We start from the raw sequence: 15,452 nt of genomic DNA, 5'->3' as shown, positions 1-15,452 counted from the left end.
ATGTTGGCTGTTGATTTAGCTGCTGAGTCATAGGGCTGGGATCTTGGTTTTCAGCAGTCTGAAACGTCAGTTTATTGCTGGTGAAATCACAAATTCTGCTGGCAAAGTTCATCCGATGCTTTAGGAAACATTTTACAATTTCCTTGTTTTTTTTGTGTGTTTTTTGCTTAATTTAATCCTAAAGTTCTTGCTTCTTAGTGGAAAACAAATACCATGGATTCAAAAGGTCTTCTTCACCTTCACCTTTACTGGGTGTCTTGGAAATCTAAGCCAGTAGCATTGGGAGATTTTTTTTTTTAATGCTAGGAATTAAGGAAGAAAGGCAGTTTTTGCTGCTGACCAGAAGAAATAATAATTAAATCCAAATACATATTAGAATGTCTCTATGCAAGGCAATTGGGAAATACGGCTATGAATGGCATTGTTTTAGCCTTCAGACTTACAGACCAAGAGGAATGCTGAGAAATACAACAATGACTCTACTAGTAAGCTAAGTGATGGCCTAGCACCCGCGTGGAGCGGGGGCGTGTGCTGCAGAACAGATCTGAAATGTTCCGTTCTTTTTAAATCAGAAATGGAAAATCACTGCGCTCACACCTTCCTGCTTCATTCTCCAGACTACCGTAGAGTGTGTCCTGCTTCCAACTTTGAGAAAACCCCCGCATCTGTGTGCAAATCCGGTTCAAATCCTTCCAGGCGTGCTTCGCAGGAAGCCAGGTAGATCGGCTCCACCGCGGCGGGGAGGGAGGGAGAGGACGTCTCCTTTCGAGATGCAACATTAAGGAGGGTGAATGAATGAACTAACTGTTGATGCTCACGGAGCTGTGCGTGACACGCAGGAAGCGAAGCGCTCGAACAGGACTGGCTGTGATCAAACCAAAGCGAACTTCCTTTCGGCCATCGGGCCTGGCACTCGAGTCTGACCCTCGCACAAGGACAAAAGGACGGGGTCACCTAGGCCCGGGGCGGGGAGCCCAGCGCACAGGCGCCGGCGGGGGCACCAGGCCCCGGGGAGGGGACGGGAGGACGCGGCTCCCAGGCCCCCCCTGCGGCCCCGCGCGTCTCTAGGCGACGGGGTCTCCGACACCCCGCTGCGGGGCGGTAGGGGAGCAGCGGAGAGAAGGGCGGGGCCGCGAAGGTCGTCACCAAGGTCGGGGACCCGACGTGCGGCGCCGGAGCGACGCTGCGTGCGTGCGGGACTCGGAGTACGTGACGGATCCCGGGAGCCTCATGCCGGCCGCGCACCACGCCCCTCCCCTGGGGTACCGCGCCACGGATCCGGGGGTCCCAACGGGGGGAGGGACTAAAGTGGGGCGGGGCCTCGCCCGCACCCCCACCCAGCCGCCGGGGAGCCAGGGCCCCCCAGCCCTGCAGCGCCCCACCCCCGCGGGTCGTCGCCCCCCTCTTCCCCGCAGCCGCGGGGGCCTCAGTCGCCCCCGTTTCCCGGAGGGGAGGGTCCGAGTGACAGCGCGCCGGGCCAATGGCGAGGCGGCACGGAAGGGGCGTGGCGTGGGCGGGGCCTCCCGGGCCGGGCGGGAAGTCCCGGCCGCCGGCGCAGGCACAGGCTCAGTCCCCTCCGCGCCGCACATTGTGACTAAGCGCTCGCCCCGTGTGTCCGCTGCTCCTTTCTTCCTCGGGCGACGTCCGGCGGCCAGGTAAGGGCTCGCGAGGGGCCCCCAGCAGGCGCCCAGGCGGGCGGCGCGGGGTCCTCGGGGGGCTCCGGCCCTTCGGACACGGTGCCGGGGGATCGGCGAGGTCGAGGCGGGGGCGCGGCGCCGCCTCTCCCCGGAGGGACCTCCTGTGGTTCCGGAGGGACGAGGCCACAGACCTGCACTGGGAGGTCAGGAGTCCAGCGTGCAGGCCGCTCGGGACCGGGCGCTGGGAGGGGCAGGTTCGGGGGAGATGCAGGCCTAGCCCTGGGTGCTCGTCCCAGCCGGGCCCGCCCTAAAATGGAGCGAGGGGCCGGGAGGGCGATGCGCGGGAGCCGCCTGCCCCTCCCCCACCGGCCGCCCTGGGCCCGCAGGCGGCGGCTGGGTGTCCGCCCGTCGCTGCCCCGGAATGAGCGGCGATGATGTGCCCTCCGAGGGGGTTAATCTCGGGGCGGCGGCGGCCGAGCCGTGGAGTTGGGAGCCCTCCCGGCGACCTCGCCCGGCCCGGCCCTGGCGGCCCCCGCGGCCCCCGCTGCCGGCCCCGGTCGCACCGACGGAGGGTGTGGCCGTAAGGAAGCCGCCGGCGCGCTGCTCTCTCCGCTCCGTGGTCTTGGCTCCGGCGGGCGCGGGCCGCGGGTTGAGTCGCCCCCGGGCTTATGGGCCGCGACCACGCGCTCCGCCCACGCTGCCCCGGGGCTCGGGCCCAGCAGGTGAAAAGCCGTGAGGACCCCGATGAGACCCATCTTCCTTCCTGCCTGTGCGCCCTGAGCCCAAGTGACTTTCCCACATCGTTCAAGCACGCAGTGAATTTTATTCCCACGTCATGGAACAAGTTGATTACTTCGTCTCATGTCCCTAAAATGAAGCGGAAAATGAGCTCTCAGCACGGGATGCTGAGGCGAAGGGAAGACGTGCTTAAAAGTGCATCCAGGCTAAAACCTGCGCACAAACCAATGGCTTTTCTGCACGTTAGATAAGAACCCTTCCATCCGCTCATGAGTAAAGCTCCGTTGTTACACGGAAGTGACTTCAGGGCCTAATTTTGAGACTTTAAAGAAGAAAAGATGCCCTTTGCTGCTTCAGAACATCCCGGAGCGTGTATTGGAGGGAGCCGGCTGGGTGATGGCTTCTGCACACTCAGTTCCTCTCCCACACCAGCCCCCGGGTGTCTTCCTCAGAGAGGCAGCGAGGAGAAAGGCTTCCTCTAGGATGTGCTGTTGCTCTTGGAGCTGCGGTGATGTTGTTAAGGGCCTTTAAAGGAAGGCCCTTCCCTTGAGTGCCCTGGTGCTCAAAGATGGTATCTTCCCTCTACTTGAAATCATAACAGCTCATAATTACTTTTTAAATGGGGTAAAATGCCCTTTGAAAGAACTGCTAATTGGTGTCATTATTGACGTGTCCTTATCTTACTAAAGACCCAAGTCCTGTGAGTTTTGGAAGCCCAGAGCTGGAGGACAAAGGTCACAGTGCAGAGGCCAAGGAGCTCCCTGGTTATCTAATACCCCCAGTGGGACAGCCTGCTGCCGCCTCCGGTTTAACTGGATGAAATCTGGCCCAAACTTTAAATCCTCTTTTCCACTACAAATCAGATTTTCCTCCTGCCTCCACCCCCGCCCCACCCATATTTAGTGCTAAATGGTTTTGCCTCTGACCTTCCTGTCCCCTTGCTGCCTCTCCATGGGCAATGCCAACCCTCGTTGTTAACGAATGGCAATGATCAGTTTCCAACTGCCCCCTCTTCAGCCATTCTCCCTCAGCACATGAATCTTTCCTGCTGGCTTTGTGTTTTCCCTGGCACACACCTCTTCAGGCTTTGCTTACAGGCAAGGCCTGAGCTGCTGGGGCCCGAGGCCTTGCAGAGCTGGCCTACCCTGCTTTCTTAGGAGCAATTCCCACTGCTTCCCAGCAGGCTTCTCCCCACATCCAGTTTCTGGGCCTTCTGAATGCATCCAGTATTCAGCCCAGGTTCTGTCTAGTCTAGGAGTCCTCGGAAGTGACCTCTTGAATGAATGATCCCAAGGCTGCGTTATGGCTCATGTGTGCACTCTTTCCCCACAGACATTCACCATGTCTATTCTGAAGGTGCACGCCAGAGAGATCTTCGACTCCCGCGGGAACCCCACTGTTGAGGTGGATCTCTACACCGCAAAAGGTATGTATGGGCCACCTGTTTCTCTAGTTCCTCCCACCACACTCCACTTTTGAAAACTTCCTTAAAGTGCCAGAGTCTGAGGCAGGAAACAGCCTATTGCTGAAATAACGCCTGTCTTGCCCACGTGCTGGTAGGTTGTGATTACTGGCTGGGGGTGGGGGTTGTAAGGCAGCAGTCCTGGTCTTGCTGTGTCCCTTGACCCTAAATAGGCCCATCAGTGGTTTGCTTCTAAGCTTGATGTGACCAGATCAGCAAATGCACGTGGGAATATAGCACTGTCAGCTTGTTTCCAGAAATCGCTCTAACCAGGGATCGGGGACAGGTTTCACTTTGGGTGTTGGGCTGTTCCAAAGGCCCTTAGTGATCCCTAGGGAGAATTTGCTCACATGGAAAAAATAAGATGGGGACTCTTAAAGTTCCTCTGTAGCCTGTGACCTCCTCCAGCGCCTCAGCTAGCTTCTAAGTGGGCATTGTGGGTGAGGTTGGAACAGGAGGTTGGGTAGAATCGCTCAGTGTGCTGAGCAGGTGAACACCTGCCAGTCAGAGCTGAGTCACGCCTGTGACTCACCGGCCAGGCTGAGGAACCGCCAGCCCTTCCCTTCCCGCCCTGGCCGCCTCTCCTCTCCACCTTGTCCAGGAAGAGAAAGCCCTTGAGTCTGGATGTCATTGGGCAAAAGTCCGCCTGTGTTCTGCCTCTGGTTACCCACTGTGGTGGGCGCTCTCAGAGTGGGGTTCCCTCTGAGCTGGGTCGTAGGGCGCGTGCATGGGCGCTCCCCAGGATGCCCAGGATTTCCTTTCCTCTTACGGGGTTGGCTTGCTTAGTCAGCTGGTGGAACTTTCCACTGGGAAATTAATGGGCTTGAAAAAAACAACCAAAAAAGATCCAAGACACTAGAAGAATGTTGGGAGTGGGGCCATATTCTTTGAAACATTTTATGACTAAAATTAATTTTTTTTTAATTTAAATCAATGGAACTTTCCCTCTTGTGTGCCTTAACCCTTTTCAGATAAAACAGGAAATAGTAGATTTGTTAGCCTTTCATCACTTCTTCCTTCCTTAGAATGTATTTCCTAGAGCAGTTTTACGGTCACAGCAGAGTTGAGTGGAAGGTATAGAGTTCCCGTGTAGCCAACCCACTTCCCCCACCTGAGTGGTCCATTGCTTCTGGTCAGACCTGCCCCAACTCCCTGGATCACATTAGGGCCATCTTGCTTTCGCCCCTTCTTCACCTGGTCCAGTGCTTGATGGATAGAGAGCCAGGCCTGCGTCAAGAAGAATGTGTGTCCTGCTCACACAGTCATGGCAGCGACAGGCATTCGAACAGACCATTTGATTACAATGCCCAGCTGATATTTTTCTGTTTATTTGCCTTCACATCCCCACATACCCACCAGTTCTTCACAGACCTCCCGTGGGGAAATGCCTCGCACTTTCAAGAAGATTGAGGAGGCTGTCCGCCCTGTGTGGTCCGATCTCCTCAGTACCGACCTTGACACTGTCTCCCAAGCTTTGCATTTTTCACTCCACAGTGCAGGCTTCGCTGGGTGGCTGGTTTCTGTATCTGCAGACGGTGGTTCCGTGCTTGACCGTGTTCTGGTGTTAAACTCTGCACTTTGTTATCTGGATTCCTCTTGCCCAAGTCTATCCTGCTTTCTGGCTTCCTGTTCTGCAGAGAACCCCAAGTGGCACTATAACTGCTTAAACTGGAGCGGCCGAGCTGTAGGGATTCCTCTTAAGCCAATACTTTCAGGGCTTGAAAGCTGGCGGCCGGATCTCAAGGTTGTCCAAGGGTGGCTTAGCAACAGGGCCCTGCAGCTGGACTGGCTGGAATACCTCACAGTGTTGCTGTTGATTATGAGTTGAAATGATACTGTCTTGGAGATATTGGGCTAAAAAAGATGTGTTAAATTTACTCGCTGTTTTTAATTTTCAACTTGAACACAGCTGCTCGAAAATCGTAAGTCCCCGTAAGTGCCTCGCGTGTTCTATTGGGCAGTGCTGCTGGCGGGGGCCTCAGACCAGCTGTGGGCACCAGCTAGGCGAGCTCCTTGGAGACCCAGACCACAGAGCTCTGGGTTGGCGGTCTGCATTTTTGCAAGATCCCCAGGGAAGACGTGCACATTACAGTTTGAGAAGCTCTGCTCTAGAGCTTTTTCTTATACTCGAGAACTTCATCAGCTTTGCTGTAGGGTCTACGTTGCAGAATCATGCAAACTGAAGGCAGGAAGAACAGACAGTCTGAGTCTCCCAGTTGGGGGAAGGAAGTAACAGTGTTTCCTAATGACCCACTTCATCATCATCGTCATCGGTGGGTGGCGCCTGGGTGAGGGCTGTAACTGTTAACTAACGTTTATTCCCTCTTCCTCACCACCCAGGTCTCTTCAGAGCTGCTGTGCCCAGTGGTGCCTCAACTGGTATCTACGAGGCTCTAGAGCTTCGCGACAATGACAAGACGCGCTATCTGGGGAAGGGTAAGCGTCGGCGCCACAACTTGCCTCGAGCGTGGCTGCTCGTAGCCTTCTCTTATTTTAGAGAGAGGAAGGTGGGGGGGGGGGGGGGGAACATCAGTGTAAGGGACAGACATCAGCAATTGCCTCCCGTATACACCCTGACTGGGCATCGACCCCCTGACCCTTTGGTGCTTGGGCTGACTCTCCAACCACTGAGCCACATCGGCCAGGGCTGGGGCAAGCCTTACAGTCTGTTTCTATTGTGGCTTGTCTCCAGTCTGTGAAACTCCTGGGTAGGCCAGGAACCTCTGGATAAGAAGTCATGTTATTAATACTAACAAAAAGCCTTGCCCGTCTCCCGGGAGGGCTCTGAGGGCTCATTCTGAGCACTGACCATCGCCCCCCTGCGGGGTCTGGGAGGGAAGTATCTGGAAGGTCTGGCTAATGGTGGCCTGCAGGTCAGTGTGCAGCTTGATCTTTGTTGACTGATCCACAAGCATCACTCGGCAGGACTGGCCTCTGGGGGCTAGTCACTGCTCTGTGGATAGAACCAAGTTACGGAAAACCAGAGAAGGCCCGAACCATGCATTCTCCATTTGCCCTGGAAGAGGACAAATATGAAAAAGTCTAAGAAGGCTGTGGGGGCGGGGCAGCATTGAAACGCTGGGCCCAGGCCTGGCCACGGCACTGTAGGCAGGCAGTGTTCTCAGTCTGCCCCGTGGTCTGTCTGCAAAGGGCCCTCCCACGGGTTACGGTGGCTCGGGGCCCAGGCCTGTCCTTGTCTGAACCAGGACAGTGCTGTGCCTTGATTGTAATGAGGGTGAGCTCAGGCCCTGCAGTATTCTCCCGCCTCTGTTTCCTCTCTCCCTCACTGTCCTTCACAGCCTTTCTCTTCTGTTCTTTCTTTTCTCCTTCTCTGTCGATCTCCACTGGTCAGGTGTCTCCAGACCCGTTAAGTATATTAATGAGTTCCTGGCGCCTGCCTTGTGCACGCAGGTAATGCATGGCACGCCCTGGAGTTCTGCAGCTGGTGTTTCCAGTGCATGGTCTTGCCAACTAACCGCCCCTCGGACACTGAGGTGTCTGCTCTGTGTGCGGCTCTAACCCCGGCTCCTCGGTGAGCGCTGAGCCTGGGCTGGAAAGTCCTTTGATTTCAAGGGGAGAGAGAGATGGGGATTTGAAGGAGGTGCCATTGAAGGTCTTTGGTGGGCTTCGGACTAGCTGGGTTCGCCTCTGGTTCTCTCAACAATGCTGCTCAAGCCTGTTTTTTCGTTAATGTCAGTAATTTGATTTGATTGCTCCTTCTAGGTGTCTCCAAGGCTGTTGAGCACATCAATAAAACTATTGCGCCTGCCCTGGTTAGCAAGGTAGGACCTGCCTCCTGGTAACGAATGAATATTAATGCTATCAGAGCTCTCCCGGGCCAGCGGGCCCCTGTTTATGGAGGAGCTCATTCTGAGCGCTGAAGAAGCCGGTTGGACTCCCTGTCAGCAGGAGAAAAATTTTGCCATTTTAACCAACTCCCTGTGTGTCCACAACTAACAGTGCATGGAATTGGGGGGAAGCGGGGGAGGCTGCCTTACAGCCCTGACGTCCCTCCAACTATCTTGCCCTTTGGGGAGTTAACATCCAGGGGTGTTGGGCGTAGTGTCCATGGTGACTGACTCATTTTTCGTGAGCTGTGGAATTATTTATTATATTTCTACTGACTTAACAGTTGAGCTCTTGTTCAGTCTTACTTGGGACCTCAATACGTAAACATATTAGAAGTAGAGCTGCTGTTGGTGAAGTAGGGCTGGGACCAAAGTCCCGACCTCCTCAGCAGGTTTATTCCTCCCTCCATAGCTCCCGTGGCCCTTGCACAAGGGGGTGATTTGAAAGCCCCTGGCTGGAGAAGTTCTCACGGCCCAAACCCTCCACAGCCGCCTCGTCTGTTCTCGGGTGTGGTCCCGCCCCTCAGAATGCAGCCTGTATGCTGGTGACTTATTTTGGCCTGGCCTTCATGCACTCTGTAACTGGTCCCAGTTTCTCGTTACTGCCCTGCCGGCGAACAGCCCTGTTCTTTGTGCCCTTACCTGGCATGGCTAGCAGTGCGCGGGGCTTTCCTGGGCATTTTTTCCCTTGGGGAGGACATACGTCAATCTAACTCGTAGTGAGGGTTGGTCCCTGAAGCCAGCTGCTTAAGTAACTTGACTTTTCCCACAGATGCCTTGTCAAAAAGCAAAAGATACCAAGTTGTTAACATGGCATGATGGAGTTACATACAGTTTTATGTTAGAGTTTTCTAGAAGGAACTATAAATAAAATGATATATTGTTATGATTCAATTATGAAGTTTTTAAAGTAATAATTTTATTTATATATATATATATATATATAATTGATTTTTTGACAGAGAGGGATAGAGAGTTAGAAACATTGATGAGTGAGAAACATCAGCTGCCTCCTGCATACCCCATACTGGGGATGTGCCTGCAACCAAGGTACATGCCCTTGGCCGGAATCGAACCTGGGACCTTTCAATCCGTAGGCCGACGCTCTATCCACTGAGCCAAACCGGTTAGGGCAGTAATCAATTTTTATTAAAAATTGACATTGAGCCAGTTTTCAAGATACCAATTTTATTCATAATCTCTCCAAAAGTATTCACCTTGATCATTTATCAGCTGTTTTGCTAGATAATTTTGCAAGAATCTTGTCTCCCATCAGCTGCTGCATTTTGCGTCGTTGCAGATGGCCATGAGGCACCACTGGGGTGGAACTGCCTTTGAGTAGCTTGGCTTGTTTGAACAGTGAATTGCTCATTATTGCCTGGGAAGTCACACTACTTGTAGTCATAACACCTAACTTAGCATCTCAAGTTGATTCTGTCGTGTAAAATGTGACTTCGGACTCCCTGAGCAGACTAACCTTTGCCACAAGGACACCAGACGTTAGGCATTCCTGGTGCTTGGAGAAATGCCTGATGGTATTAAAACAGACGAAGGGCAGTCTGTGTCTCCTGTTTTCTCTGGGATGAAAGGAAGTTTTGTGCGGCTCCCCCTTTTGCCTGCCAAACTAATGTATAACAGAACTGATGTGGACTTCGCACAGTTCCAAACTTACATCGCTCCCGTGATGGTGCAAAGGCCGTGCAAATGGGGTGACCTCACTTCCTCTCCCTGTAGAAGCTGAACGTCGTGGAGCAGGAGAAGATCGACAAGCTGATGATCGAGATGGACGGGACGGAAAATAAGTGTAAGTGGTCCTTGCCGGGAAGGTCGTGGCATCTCCTGGGATCGTGCAACCCTTTGGGGAGAGATTACATAGTCCCTAACAGGGAACTACAAGAACATCTGTGGTCGCTCCGAATTTCCCTGCCTTGCCTTAGTCAATCACAGCTTCAAATGTCAGGAGCATAACCAGGTGACAGCAGCACGTCTGAGGGTTTCTCAAGGAGGAGCCCTTTATACGCAGGTCCATATGCTGAAAGGGGGATTTCTCAGGAAAAGGCAGGTGAGGCCCCCTGGGATGCAGTTTGCATTTTAGCTTGAACAAGGGGAGTAAATGAGATTCAGGATCAACCCAAGGTGCACTCACAGGCGGGGAGGCAGCAGGAGAAAGGCTAATGAGTAAGGATCCCTCCATTTAACTCTGTTCTGTTCCAGCTAAATTCGGTGCCAACGCCATTCTGGGAGTATCCCTGGCCGTCTGCAAGGCTGGGGCTGTTGAGAAGGGGGTGCCCCTGTACCGCCACATTGCCGACCTGGCTGGCAACACCGAGGTCATCCTGCCAGTTCCGGTGAGTGGTTGCTTGGGGAGTTGAGCATCGGCTTCCTCCTGGGACCCGAGACCACCACGTCATGAACTTGTCCACCTGTGGCTCCCAACATGGTGGTGGGAGCAGGCTCTGGTGGTCTCAGCGGCAGGCAACTCCTCTGCCACTTGCCTAGTGTGAGCTGGAGCTGGTGACTCGGCTTCCCTGTCCCTGGGTCCTTTATTACTGACTAGAGGCCCGGTGCACGAAATTCATGCAAGGGGCTCAGCCCTCACAGCCCCAGTTTCGTCTGGATGACCTTCTGGACATTCTTTCTGCTGTTCAGTTCAATTAGTATATTAGCTCTTTATTATAAAGGATAGAGGGTGAAAATTGTATTTGCTGAGCTGTGTGCATTCACTGAGGTATAGCCAGTGCTGGAAGGGTGAGCGCCTCTGATGGTGTCCATTGGGGTTATCAGGGTGACCAGGGAGCTATCAGCCACACGTGGCCACGCAGTTGGATGTCGGTGGCTTGCCATCTGGCAGGCTTCTCTGGACTGAGCCTGTACTTCTCTCTGCCTCTCCCAGGCTTTGAATGTCATCAACGGTGGTTCTCACGCTGGCAACAAGCTGGCCATGCAGGAGTTCATGATCCTCCCTGTCGGCGCCGCCAACTTCAGGGAAGCCATGCGCATTGGGGCCGAGGTTTACCACAACCTGAAGAACGTCATCAAGGAGAAGTACGGGAAAGACGCCACCAACGTGGGGGACGAAGGTGGCTTTGCTCCCAACATCCTGGAGAATAAGGAAGGTGAGGCTCTGGAGGGCCCGTCCCGAGTTCTGCCCCACGTCCCCGTCTTACCCCCCCCCCGTCCGCCAGTCTTCCACACCTGCCACCCGGGAGCAGCTCTTTCCGCCTGCCTTCAGCAAGCATCGAAGTGGGAAACGGCAGGGTTTGGGGAGGGATGTAGGAACAAGTACTTCATTTTAGAAAAACAGGAATTTTCTATTAGTTGGACTTCTGAATAGCCTGGTGGTTTGCTTAAATTGGGCTAATGGGGTAGAGGCAGTTTATTCTCTTGTTCTCTCTGGCGATGGCAGGAATTTAAAATCTCTATTCAAGGAGACACCGTCTGTTCAGAACTGTGATCAATAATATGTCGTTCCTTTAACCACAGGGATGCTCACACAAGCTGTTTTGCTGTGAATCCGTAGGCACAGAATTCAGTGTGAGAATTGAGTGGAGGTACAGGAAGTCTTAGACAAGAAGTCACGGCTGAGTGTTTTTGTTTTGGAAGGAAAGTGGGGCTCAAGCTTCCTTGGTTACCTTCAAGGGCACCTGGTGAGAGAGAGCATCCACCTGCTCTTCGGGTCACATAGGACAGTGATGGTATCGGCCATTTGCCCTGTAAAGTGGCCCTTCCGTGGCTTAACCTAACCGACTGCTTGGGGGGTTTTGCTGTGGAACAGAGGCCACGTGTTTGTCAGTTTCCCTACAGGTAGTGCTGCCACGTGAGGCAGAGCCTGAGCCTGGGCTCTGGAGACGGCCCCGTCCTGGGCCCCCCTAACCAGCCTCCCTCTCGGATCCCAGCCTTGCTCTATTTAAAGCCCTGTGCCCCCGGACAGCTGGTCTCGCTGGTCACTGTAACTGTACCTTGGCCAGCACAGCGTTCCTGGTGCTAAGTTCGGGAGTGGCTGTCAGTGAGCGCCTCTTTTCTGAGTCAGGATTGGATTTCCCACTTAGTGGTGCGCTAGGGGTGCTGACCAAAGCAGAAAAGGGGAACCAGAATCCTTGAAACTGGTGGTTGGGGCCAGAGCCCCTCTGTTACAGTTCCCATTTGGCAGCTATTAAAGGAAACTTTCTCTCTATCTGACTGGTTTCCAAACTTGTCACCGCCATCTCTTTCCAGCCCTGGAGCTGCTGAAGAATGCCATCGGGAAGGCCGGCTACACCGATAAGGTGGTCATCGGCATGGACGTGGCTGCCTCCGAGTTCTTCAAGTCTGGGAAGTACGACCTGGACTTCAAGTCACCCGATGACCCCAACAGGTACATCACCCACGACGAGCTGGCCAACCTGTACAAGTCCTTCATCAAGGACTACCCAGGTGAGTGCTTCCGAGCACCGTCCCCCTTCTCCAGCCACTGCCGTGCAGCAAGGCAGCCGCCAAAGCCTGCAGTGCCGGCGCCAGTGTGAGAGTGGGTGGGCGGCCGGGCTGCAGCGCCCCCGCTGGGGCTCTTCCGGTTCCAGTGCACACAGCGCAGGGGGCCTTGCAGGTGCCTGGTGCAGCAGAGGACTCAGGTGGTTCTAAGTGCCAGTTTACACAGTAGGGCTGCTTTCTGTCACTGTCCCAGCAACCTCCCGAGCAAATAGTTCGTCATACCCGTGAGGAGAGAGCCTTGGTAGGCAGCCTGGGCCGGGCACTCCTCTGGCCCTGGGCTCACTTAGAGTACATGGGATAGGTAGGGACTCTCCATACTGTTTTATAAGAGAGGAACTGGGCACAGCAGTCAGTAAGTTGCCCAAGGGCACTCAGCATATGGTGGGGTGAGATTTCAGACCAGAAAGGCTGCCGTTAAGCCCCTGCGTGTAACCACGGAGCTAGATAACCTGGTCAGGGCAGAGCCCAGATGCAACCCACCACGGGCAGGTAAGGGCCCGCTCACTAGTAACTGCGAGTCCCGGGTTGTGGGCGGCCTTTCCAGGAGTGAGGGGAGCAGAGTGTTCTAACACATGAGCCGGAGCCGTTCCTGCCCTGCAGGTGAGGGGTGTGAGGCCAGGCGGGCTGCTCGGCGGGAGGGAAGTGAGGTTGGGCCGCTGTCCGCAGGCGGGGGCTCACACTGATGAGGCGTGGCCCTCCTCTCCTCAGTGGTGTCGATCGAAGACCCCTTTGACCAGGACGACTGGGAAGCGTGGCGCAAGTTCACTGCTAGCACGGAGATCCAGGTGGTGGGGGACGACCTCACAGTGACCAACCCGAAGCGGATTGCCAAGGCCGTGAGCGAGAAGTCGTGCAACTGCCTCCTGCTCAAAGTGAACCAGATCGGCTCCGTGACCGAGTCTATTCAGGCGTGAGTGTCCCCGGGAGCAGCCTCACGCGGCAGGGGTCCGAGCTTTTGGGAGCTCCTCTGTGTGTAGGGGGCCCTCCTGCCTGGAGCTGTAACGGGGTTTCACACTTGAACTTGGAGTGGTTTGTGAAGTGAGCAATGTCACCAAGGGCACTAGGGCCTTAGGCAGTTGTTGCCTAATCCTGATCCACTTCATGACCCCAGACTTGTAATTTCGTTTCTCCCGGAGAACGTCAGGGGAGGACAAGTCTCGCTCCCCTCAGGAAGGCTGAACCCAGGTGTTTAAATGTGACTAGAGGGCTGATGAGGTCCAGGGTTGTGTGAGTGCAGAGGGCGAGGGTCATCATCTCCCCAGGCCACCTGCTCCTGGGTCCAGATCCCTCCCTGGTCTCCTGCCAGGGCTGGTGAGTCACGCCATCAGGAGGGCCAGGGGCTCTGGTGGAAATGGAGTCAGCGGCATCTGGGTTGTTTCCTGCTTCTAGGTGCAAGCTGGCCCAGTCCAATGGGTGGGGTGTCATGGTGTCCCATCGCTCCGGGGAGACTGAAGACACCTTCATCGCCGACCTGGTGGTGGGGCTCTGCACTGGGCAGGTAAGGAGCTCCCACAAATGGGGTCCTGGAGGCCCCTTTTTCATGTGTGTGTGTCTGTGTAGGTCCCTTTATCCCCTTCTTCCTAGGGTCAGAGATCCTCCTTAAGAAATGGTTTTCTCGCCATAACACACTCCCCTTGCCCAAAATGTCTCCCAAGACTCGAGGCCCACTGTAAGCAAGCATGACCTGTCTTTTCTCCTCCAGATCAAGACTGGTGCTCCTTGCCGATCGGAGCGCTTGGCCAAGTACAACCAGATCCTCAGGTAAAGAGGCTGCCTGCCCTGGGTATGTGGGTATTGCCCTCCACTAGGAGCTCCTGGCTCTGGGGGCCTGAGCAGTGCTAGACTAGAGCAGAGGTGGCTGCAGAACCCAAGGTGGCCTGTAGCATTGCCCCAAAGCAGGCCCTGGTCGGTACAGTGCTGCCATCTGCTGGTGGTAGAGGGAACACTCCCCGTTGCACATGTAAAATTATAAAAGCCTTAATGATTTTATAACTGGCTTCTACCTCAATCCTGGAAAATTTTAAGCATAAAAGAAACATCACCCAGACTCGACAGCTGTCACTGTTCCTCCATGCTTGTCTCTACCCCCTACTTGTGATTTTAAAGCAAATTCCAAATGACTTAGGATTTCATGTACTTCAGTGTGTCTCTTTCTCAGATCGGGATGAGAAAACTGCTCTATCATTATAGCGCCCCAAATTAGTAAAGTCTATAATGTCAGCGCCGTGTTTTCATCTGTTCGGTGTCCCGTGTTCACACTAAGTTCCCCTACTTCCTTCCCATGCTGCTTACTTGTTGGAGAAACTGGATTTGCCTTTCATTTTTAAAGAAATAACAATTGAAACATTGAGGGGGTGGAGAGGAGGAGATGGGGCTGCAGATGGATGACAATCTGCCGAGTGGATTGGGTGGAAGGGAGCTGAATGTTCTACTCAGCATCTCAGAAACACTCAATTTTAGAGGATTCAAGAATAAGTTGTCTCGACTTCTCTGGGTGAGAAAACGTACTGAGTTGAGATTTGACTTCTGTGTTTCCCTCCCCCTCTGTCCATCTGCTTCCCAAGAATCGAGGAGGAGCTGGGCAGCAAGGCCAAGTTTGCCGGCAGGAACTTCAGAAACCCCCTGGCCAAGTAAGCTCTGGGCGAGCCCGAGCCCCACGGTCACCAGTCGGCTAATTAGACCTCTGCTCCTGACATCTGCACGGGCAGCCCAAGGCCCCCAGCCGATACCTGCAGGGGCCTCTGCCTCTCCCCTCCCTGTGGTGTTCTCACTGCTTCTTAGAACTGCTACAAAGCCAAGCCTGACATCGGAACCCTGGTGGAAACCCTAGCCCTGTAGTCATGTGACTGGTCCAAATCATTGTTCTTCTCACCTCGCTTCTCAAGTGTCTGGAGCCAAGTGCATCTACATTGTAATCTCCGAGGTGTCCACAGGCAAGATCCCCAGTGGTTTTGTGTGCAAAATAAAGTCTTCAGTGTCCTTAGGAACACTCTGTGCGTGTGTGAGTCTCTCTCTGTCCTTGTGTGGTGAATGTTCACGGGGCATTGCCATAGGCCTGCAAGAGTTAGAGGCTGTGCGTTGTGAAAAAAAGGACGAGTTTATTGACATCTGCCCCTTGAAGTTTAGTGTTTATGTTTCTTCCCCTAATATAACTTGATCAGCCTATTGAGTTGTGCTTTAATATTCAGTTGAGACGAGGAGGCCCCCTGGTGGACAGACATTCTTAATCATTGCTTTCCTCTCAGGATTTAACCCACAGAAGCACCTGTAGGTGAAGATATCTCTATTAAGAGATTTATC

The 15,452-nt window shown here is 54.2% G+C and overlaps 1 protein-coding gene across 1 annotated transcript; it reads left to right on the top strand.

The window, feature by feature from the left end:
- Positions 1-1,549: 1,549 nt before the first annotated feature.
- Positions 1,550-15,141, top strand: ENO1 (enolase 1). Its single transcript, XM_070404015.1, has 12 exons — positions 1,550-1,655; positions 3,708-3,801; positions 6,178-6,273; positions 7,561-7,619; positions 9,420-9,489; positions 9,900-10,033; positions 10,579-10,801; positions 11,901-12,098; positions 12,861-13,062; positions 13,542-13,650; positions 13,855-13,913; positions 14,717-15,141. Exons 2-12 carry the CDS (start codon positions 3,717-3,719, stop codon positions 14,784-14,786), a joined length of 1,305 nt encoding a protein of 434 aa, XP_070260116.1. The 5' UTR covers positions 1,550-1,655; positions 3,708-3,716; the 3' UTR covers positions 14,787-15,141.
- The last annotated feature ends 311 nt before the right edge of the window (positions 15,142-15,452 follow it).

This window comes from Myotis yumanensis, unplaced genomic scaffold (genome assembly GCF_028538775.1).
Source record: "Myotis yumanensis isolate MYYU_CA2020_CCGP unplaced genomic scaffold, mMyoYum1.0.hap1 SCAF_2, whole genome shotgun sequence".
Lineage (NCBI taxonomy): Eukaryota > Metazoa > Chordata > Mammalia > Chiroptera > Vespertilionidae > Myotis > Myotis yumanensis.
Note: the sequence above shows the minus strand (reverse complement) of the source record. Positions and strands in the feature narration are given on the sequence as shown.